The sequence below is a fragment of the Artemia sp. Qi Xiang Cuo genome, chromosome 4 (assembly GCF_049724085.1).
Source record: "Artemia sp. Qi Xiang Cuo chromosome 4, ASM4972408v1, whole genome shotgun sequence".
In the NCBI taxonomy this organism is placed as follows: Eukaryota; Metazoa; Arthropoda; class Branchiopoda; order Anostraca; family Artemiidae; genus Artemia; species Artemia sp. Qi Xiang Cuo.
Genome location: NC_142797.1, coordinates 84,487,398 through 84,495,829, shown reverse-complemented (window position 1 = coordinate 84,495,829; position 8,432 = coordinate 84,487,398). Strand labels below are relative to the sequence as shown.

Here is an 8,432-nt window from a genome sequence, read left to right as displayed (position 1 = left end):
AGTAGCTACCCCCCTCCCCACACACATACACGTCATTTTGTCCCAAAATGCATCAAATAGAAATTTTGAGATAGCCATTCCATTCAAAATAGTCTAAATATCATATAAAAAGGCTTTTGGGGTTTAAACAAACCCCAGAGATTAAAAGCAAGGCTTGTAAGTTATGCCCAGGGAGTATTTAAGGTTTTTATGGAAGGGATGATTGTTTAACTTTAGAAGAGGCTCAGTCTTTTTCTCTGAAAAAGACTATGTCAACATAAAACGAACAGAAATTAATTTAAAAAAGCGTTTCCACAAAATAAGTTTTTCAAAAAAAAAAAGTAAAGAACTCCATTAAACCAAAAATGAACAAAAATAGAATCAAATAATCTATCAAGCACACAACTACCACACATCAGTATCAATAAATAAATGAAACCAAAAACAAACAAAAATTTAAATAAATAACAGAGTCAAACTCAAAACGAGTAGAAATTAATATGTGTAGGGTTCTAAACCTTTATACTTCCTAAAAGCCAAAATATAATTTGTGCTTTACTGAAAAAATTCTTAAAAATGTTTTCATTTTTATAACTTTAGGAAATCAAAATTCATCAAAATTTTAAGGAGTACATATCAGCATATGTATATTAAACTGACAATGCACAATTTTTCACTAAATTCATTTGATTTTTTTCAGTAAAGTACAAATTATATTCTGGCTATTAGAAAGCATAGGGATTTAAAACTTTACTCATATTAATTTCTGCTCGTTTTGAGTTTGACTCTGTTACTTATTTTAATTTCTGTTTGTTTTGGGTTTAATTTATTTATTGAAACTGATTTGCGGTAGTTGTATACTTGGTAGATTATTTGGTTCTATTTCAGTTTATTTTTGGTTTAGTGGAGTTCTTTACTTTTTTTAAAAAACTCATTTTGTTGATTTTTTTTATTAATTCTTTTAAAAGATCTCCATGCGTTCTATGTGTTGTTTATTTTCTTCCCTTGCCATTGCAGATGAGCAGTCTCGCTTGTGCAGGACTATTTGGAATAAAGGTAAAAATTCATACCTCTCTCTACACTGGACCAAAAGCAGGATTTTAAGTCAAGTAAATCAATTTCAGAAGAATAGGTGGTCATAAAAACTTAAAGAGCTTAATTAGACTTAAATAAAAGGTTGGTGCTAACCAATGGTCTGCGTAGCTTAGCAGCCGATTTCTTGATTTTTCGCTTTTGTCGGGAATGTAATGCGTGCTTGAGGTTGAGGGCAAATCATCCGACAATTTGCCGGTTTGATCTTGGAAAGAAGCTTTCTCAATTGACAATTACAAGTTCTAGTGTCATTTTTAAAGGTGAAAAGTAATTAAAGGGTAGCCAATCCTTTTATCGTCCGCTCTTGTGCTACTAAACCCGCTACCACCCCCGCACCATCTAATGGAAATTATGAGGTAGCCATTTTACGTCAGAATAGCCAAAAGGTTCCATCAAAAATATACTTAGCTTCTTACAGAACTGTTGATTCTTTGGAAAAGACTCATCTAGCCCCTGTAAAACAGCAATTATAAACTAAAAAAACATTAAACAATTCAGAGATAAATAAAAATTACCTATATGTTGCTATAAAACATCACCACCACCCAAATATTTCTTCAATCTGACAACTATTTCAAAGAAGATGTCGAAGTAAATGAATAAAAATGCAAATAGAAGATGGTATTGAGCCTGAAAATGAAAACCACGATGAAAGAGAAAATAAACTTGGTTCTCTTTGTGCTCTTCCAGAGTCAATGAAAAATGAGGCTGTCAAAACTTTGAACTACCTGCCCAGTGACAATATTTCTAGGTTTCTGATTTTTAACAATCCATTCTAGGCAGAGGTCATGGCTAGGGTAAAAAACCAGTATCCAATTGAGCAAAATTATGTAAAACTAAAACCCTCACATCTTGTTACCACAGAGGAATTGAGGAAGATTGGGTATATTAATGAATAGCTAAAAGTCTAAGCTATGCACCAATATGAGGCCTGTTTTTTCACTCACCAATATGCTAAGATCTTGCATCTTTTGTCAGAAAACGCTTAAAAGCAAAATCTTTGAACAAAGATCTTACATCATTGGCTGTTTTTGTGCAAATGTCTTTCATCATTCTGCTCTGATCAGTTGTCTGAGAACACTGATGAGTAGATCATCAAAGTTCTCTCATCATTGTTCTATATGGTAAAACAGTGGTGGTCTTCACACTTTTTGCTAACATCAGTGAGCTGTAAGATCTTAGAACAAAGATGAGTTTAAAAAATGATAATCTTTGCAGAAAGATGTAAGATCTTAGTGCTAAAAAACAGGCCTATGGTTATTATTCAGATTATTTAAGATCAACCACTTGAAACTATTGGTTTATTGACTTACCTGCAGGGAGCTCTTTTTGGAAATACCAATTATCTTATTTTGATGTAGCCTCTATATCCTTTAAGTGTTTCAGTTTTATTAATATATGAACAGAAAGCTGATTTTCTTCCAATTCTAGAAATGTAACTTTTATTGCTTGATATTTATTCTATAAGTCACAAATATTCAAATATAATTTTTCTTTTCAATTGCTTTTCAAAACAGAGACCACATTTTCAATTTATGCTGACAAATCATTGGTGAAAATTTAACCAAGAAGGCAGGTTCTTGTTTTAGGGGTTTTGTTTTAGTTTCAACACAAACAAAAGAAATCCAACACAAATCTATGGTATGCCAATTCTTTATTTTATTTATATCCTGATATAGCCCCAATTGATTTCCGGAATTTAGGGACATCATTCATGTAGATGTGGGGGTTATTTTGATCATGGAGACATGAATATTAGACCATTTGGACAAAAATGGTTATGTAAACATATGATCTGATATCATTGGGGGTAGGGGAGGGCCAGATAGAAGAAAAAGAAGTAGAAGGGAGGCTGGAGGCTCAGTTTAGGCTCTTATAAAGGGGCCCTAGAATTTTGAATTTCCAGTCAAATGAGCTGGTTGCTAGGTTTCTATGACCAGCAGCAAAGGTAAAAGTTCTTTGACCCTTCTTTAGGACCTGTTTTGGGGAAAATCAATCTTTATTTCCATTCTGAAAGAACTGTTGGCCTTTTTTGGACCTCGTATTTTTGGGAGGCAGACCATGTTCTAGAACAATTTTTTTTTTGTACACTACTTATGCAAAGAGGCTAACTTTATTTATGCATTTATGCCCTCACATTGCTTCATGTTGTAGTAAAAAGGGGTGGTCCAAAAACCCATTGCTATTTTTCTGGAATGCCAAAGAAAAGTGGTCTTTCCCAAAAAGAGTTCTTTTACCCTATCTGACTAATTACATTCTGGACAAGATTTCTTTAGTATTTTAAAGATAAGTTGTTGGTAAAGGTTACAAAAGGGTTTGACTTTCTCACAACTCTCTAAAGTTTGACTTTCTCACAACTCTTTTTTTTAAACAATGAAAACTTTAGCATAAAGAGCAAGGTGTTGAGGAGGGCACAGCCCCTTTCATATACAGAAGTGGGGGTTAGGGGGGCGGCAGCCCCCCCCAACTGTACCTCCTAATCCCTGAACGTTTTAAGGTTTGAACTTATGACTCAGCCTCTTTAACTCTTTAGAAAACGTAGTTTTTTTCAAATAATTTCTGCATGTTTTTATACAGTTTATTACTTATTTTTGCTTGACTAACTGTTAGTTGATCATATCAGGAGTTAAAGTTGGGGGGCTGCTGCCCCCAACCCCCCCCTTTTGAAGATTCATGTGCTAAGGCTTTTAATTCCTGAATACTCAAATCAAATGCACAGTAGGATTTTCTTTTTTAAACTTTTCTTCAAGCATGCGGGTATACAGCATGTTATCAAAGCAGTGGAGACTTACCTGTAACCTGAAGGCTGACTGTGATACTCTTCTGGAGATGCCTGTGTTGAGCCGAAGGACTTAATAGATTGGACTTAAAAAAGAAACTGAGTTTCTTTTTTAAACTTTAAATTCAATATATAAAAAATTTCTCTGACAGGGAATTGAACCCAGATCTTTCACCTGACAGTAAGGAATAGTGACCGCTGTACCACAGAGACACTTGTCACATTATTTTTAGTCTCTGCAATCTATTTTTGACACAAGCAAATCCCCACAAAACTTGATATTTGGTTTTTGGAAAACAGGGAAGGAGTGATTGTATTGAGTTGAAATTTTGAGGATAAGCTCCTGGGTCCCAGGAAAGCTTATCCTCTAAATTTCAGCAGGATTGGACAACATTAAAGGGGGGCTGTGGTGGGAAAAATTAACATGGGCTCTTATAGGAAAAGGAGGTTTTTTGTAAATTTAAATTTGGGGGATAATTTTATCCGTCTGAAAATATCAAAAGGCCCTAACAGGTTGAATTCCGGCTCAAATGAGTCCTAATTCACCAGGATCCATTGCCAACTGTGGCTTGTAGACAGCTAACAAAAAAAAAAATAATTTGATGAACATTAAGTGGGTATATTTGGTTTTTGGAAAACAGGGAAGGACTGATCAGATTGAGCTGAAATTTTGAGGATAAGCTCCCAGGCCCCAGGAAAGTTTATCCTCTAAATTTCAGCCCAATCAGACAACATTAAAGGGTGGCTGTGGTGGGAGGGTCAAAACTTCCAGCCCACTTTCCCCCATGAAGATAAAGTCAGAGGGGGGTGAAATTTTGCATGTTTCTTAGTTTGAGCTTAGGCTACAAAATGCGATCTCTGCCTTCTCTCTGCGACCGCTAGGACCAGAAATTGCTTAACATTGTGGTGGGTTGCCTCTTTAAAGAGGCACAAGTGTACCTCCTTGATTCTATCGCTGACACAGGGGCAAAGTAAAGTAACTATTCAGTGCCTTTTTATGCTCTTTGTAAATATGATAATTATTCCACTTGCAAATACAGGTAGGCTAGCCTAAATATGTACAAGATTCTATCCTATCTGTCATGAAGACAAGGTGAACACAATTTGATTCATTTTTCTCATGCACTTTTCAAATATTCTATTCAACTCACAGCCTCCTCCTGATGGTCCTATATATAGCCCTAATTACATATTTCTCCATATAATTTATCTTTATGTGTAATAGAATGCAAAAGTTAATAGAATAATCATTTTTGGTTGAATTGGTTATGATATTTTGAGAGCACAACAAAAAAGAGTCAAGTAGTGTCTTTACCTTGTCCTTATGTCAGTTATAGAATTTTTTATACAGCCTATTTAACCAAATGTGCCCCAGAATCCTTATGGTTGCATATATAGCCCAAACTATATAGGTTTGTTCAATAGGCCTAATGAAGAAAAAAAACAGCTAAACAAAAAATTCCAGTAAAATCCCACTTTAGCTACTTTTGACTATCTTGGAAAGGGGACAGGTTAGGAAAATGAAACTTTCAGGGATGGAACTACAGGCCAAAGTGTATCATGGGAAGGTATTTTGAAGTACTGACCTCCACTCCTTCACCCTCTAGGGGGCCCTGAAATTTGCCTACATGACAGGTAAATACTGAAATTTTGACAAAAGAAAATTTACCCTTAATTTTAAGTTATTAGTGTCTTTTTCTCTGGTTTTAGTTTGAAAATGCAACTCCTGTTATTTGAGAAGATTTTTAAGCCATGTCAATGTTTTTTTTTCAAAATTTTGGAAATATATTTGCATATCTTTAAAACCATATAAATTGGTATTAAGCAAAGCTATGAACCTGAAAGCAATTTTGCTGTACTTCATTTAAGCAGAAGATCTATTTTGCAAGATTTCACTTTTAGAACACACATATTTTTAAAGGTCATAAAAGGTCAGGACCCTCTCTACAGGGAGAAGGAGTGGAGGTAAGTACTTCAAAATACCTTCCCAGGAAATATTTTAGCCTGTAGACCCTTCTTTGAAAGTTTCATTTTCCTAACCTAACCCCTTTCCAGGATAGCCAAAAGTAGCTAAAGTAGAATTTTACCCAAATTTCTTACTTTATAATATCTTAATTACCTTAATTTGCACTTTGGAACAAAATAAGGTCCAATTTTGGATCTGTTTGGCTCTGCTGTTTGGAGGACAGTTAAAATATAGAGTCTGTTTTTTATAAATCACATTATCATGTTTGCCCAAATTCCTTACTTTTTATTCTCACTCATAATTTATTTCTAACTAAAAGGCTATTGAATGTCCAGCAGATCTGAAATTCTTTTATAATCAGATACAGGTCTCATGCTTTTACTACTACCACTAGAAACTCACAACAACACCAAGCCACTTGAGAGCAACACAGCTATGCATACTCCTTTTCTATTCCATTCTACTCAATGACTCCCTCTTTATAACCTCCCAAGAATTTTCAATTTTTTGGTAAATATTGAGCAGTGCATATTATTGAACTACAAATAAAGTGAACATACCACTAGATGCCATTTTTTATGCTCTTTCTGAATATAATAATTGCTTTTCTTGTAAATTCAGTTTTAAGCCTTTTTTGGACCCTTGAAAATGATAATTTCTTTCTATGGTTTTTTGGTATAAAAAGGGTTAAAATATCAGTTTCAAACTTACTATTCCATTATAAAATCCATTTTGTTAAAGTTGTATAATCTGAAAGCATTGATTTGCCACAATTAAGTTGGGATAAAAAATTTAAAAGAACTCCTCCATTTTTTCATCTGCTATGTTTCTTTTTTTGGCTGATATTTATCAATATATGGATGAAATGATAGTTTTTAAGCATCCCAACAGAATAAAAAGAAAACATGGTGGAATTGTTATGAATTTTTTTTATTCAACTTAATCTTGACAAAGTTTGTGAATTATACCACTTTTACAAAATTTATTTATAATGAATTAGTAAATTTGAAATATATGTTATATTTCATTTAATGGACATTTTTTGCAATCCAGAATACTTTCATTAAATTATTCCTTGATAACTTATTTAAAGATTTTATTAAACTAGACATTCCATTAGTCTCAAATATCTGACATAAATCAATTAAAAATGCATTTAAATCTAAATTATTCTTTCTATTATTTTCTTCATGTCCTCTTGATCGGTTTTTACGTTTAGTGGGGCAATTAAAGGAAGGGTGCTCAGCTAAACCATGAAAACATTTAGCGACTACATTGGACATATCTCCGTATTTTGTAACTTGATCATTTAGACCGAAAGGATAAGCGGTACCCAGAGCATGGATCCAATAATCTTATCGTCTGCGTAATTTATTATTTTTCTCTTCTTAGGTAAAGTTCTCTAGGTCCAAATTTTCTAAAATTGTAATCGTTAGATTAGATACTGAGCAAGTACCAATATTACAATGTTGAACTAGATAATTTTTAGTTTTTTTCCCGGTAATTGTAGTTTTATGTCCCGAAAATCTCTTATATATATATATTTATAAGTAGTAGGCTAAATATGTCACTGAGTTATATATTTCTGTATATAACTTATATAGGTCCTGTCAGTGAGTTATGTATATATATAAGTAGTAGGTTAAATATGTCTCTGAGTTATATATTTCTTCATATAACTTATATGCATAGTCTGAGTTACACATATTTATACGTAGTAGTCTAAATATGTCACTCAGTTATATATTTCTGTATATAACTTATATAGGCCTAGGCAGTGAGTTACACATATTTATAATTAGTAGGCTAAATATGTCACTCAGTAATATATATATGTATATAACTTAGATAGGCCTAGTCAGTGAGTTACACATATTTATAAGTAGTAGGATAAATATGTCACTGAGTTATATATTTCTGTATATAACTTATATAGGCCTAGTCAGTGAGTTACACATATTTTAAGTAGTAGGCTAAATATGTCACTGAGTTATATATTGCTGTATTTAACTTATACAGGCCTAGTCAGTGAGTTACACATAATTATAAGTAGTAGGTTAAACATGTCACTCAGTTATGTATTTCTGTATATAACTTAGATAGGCCTAGTCAGTGAGTTACATATAATTATAAGTAGTAGGCTAAATTTGAGACTGAGTTCAATACTTATTTATATAACTTTTGCAGAGCGAGTCAGTGATGTACTCCTATTTATAAGTAGTATTCTAAACATGTAACTGCTTGTTAAGGTTATTTATGTAACTTATATGCCTAGTCCGACAGTTACACCTATTTATAAGTGGTAGGTTAAATATGTCACTCAGTTATATATTTCTGTATATAACTTATATAGGCCTAGGCTGTGAGTTACACATATTTATAAGTCTCCAGATATTTAGGGTACCTCCATAGGAGGCACGGACCAAGGGGGGACCTTGTCCCTGGGGGTCCATAATAGAATCTGGGGCACCCTTGCCTGGGGTCATAAATACAGGCGGAGGAGGAAGAAGGCCCCTCAAATGTACACTCACACGGGCCCACTGGTTTGTCCACAAGTTCCATGAGTTGCAAACCTTCTCCCAGCAATGGGTTAAAATGCATGGTGATGCAGAACAC

General features: G+C 33.6%; 1 protein-coding gene across 1 annotated transcript in view; it reads left to right on the top strand.

Moving 5' to 3' along the window:
- The first annotated feature begins 1,676 nt into the window (after positions 1 to 1,676).
- Positions 1,677 to 8,432, top strand: part of LOC148953544 (small G protein signaling modulator 3) — a 123,601-nt gene continuing 116,845 nt past the window's right edge. The window contains exon 1 of the mRNA XM_089088593.1: positions 1,677 to 1,822. Within this exon, the coding sequence (XP_088944719.1) occupies positions 1,677 to 1,822 (146 nt within the window). The remainder of the gene's footprint in view (positions 1,823 to 8,432) is intronic.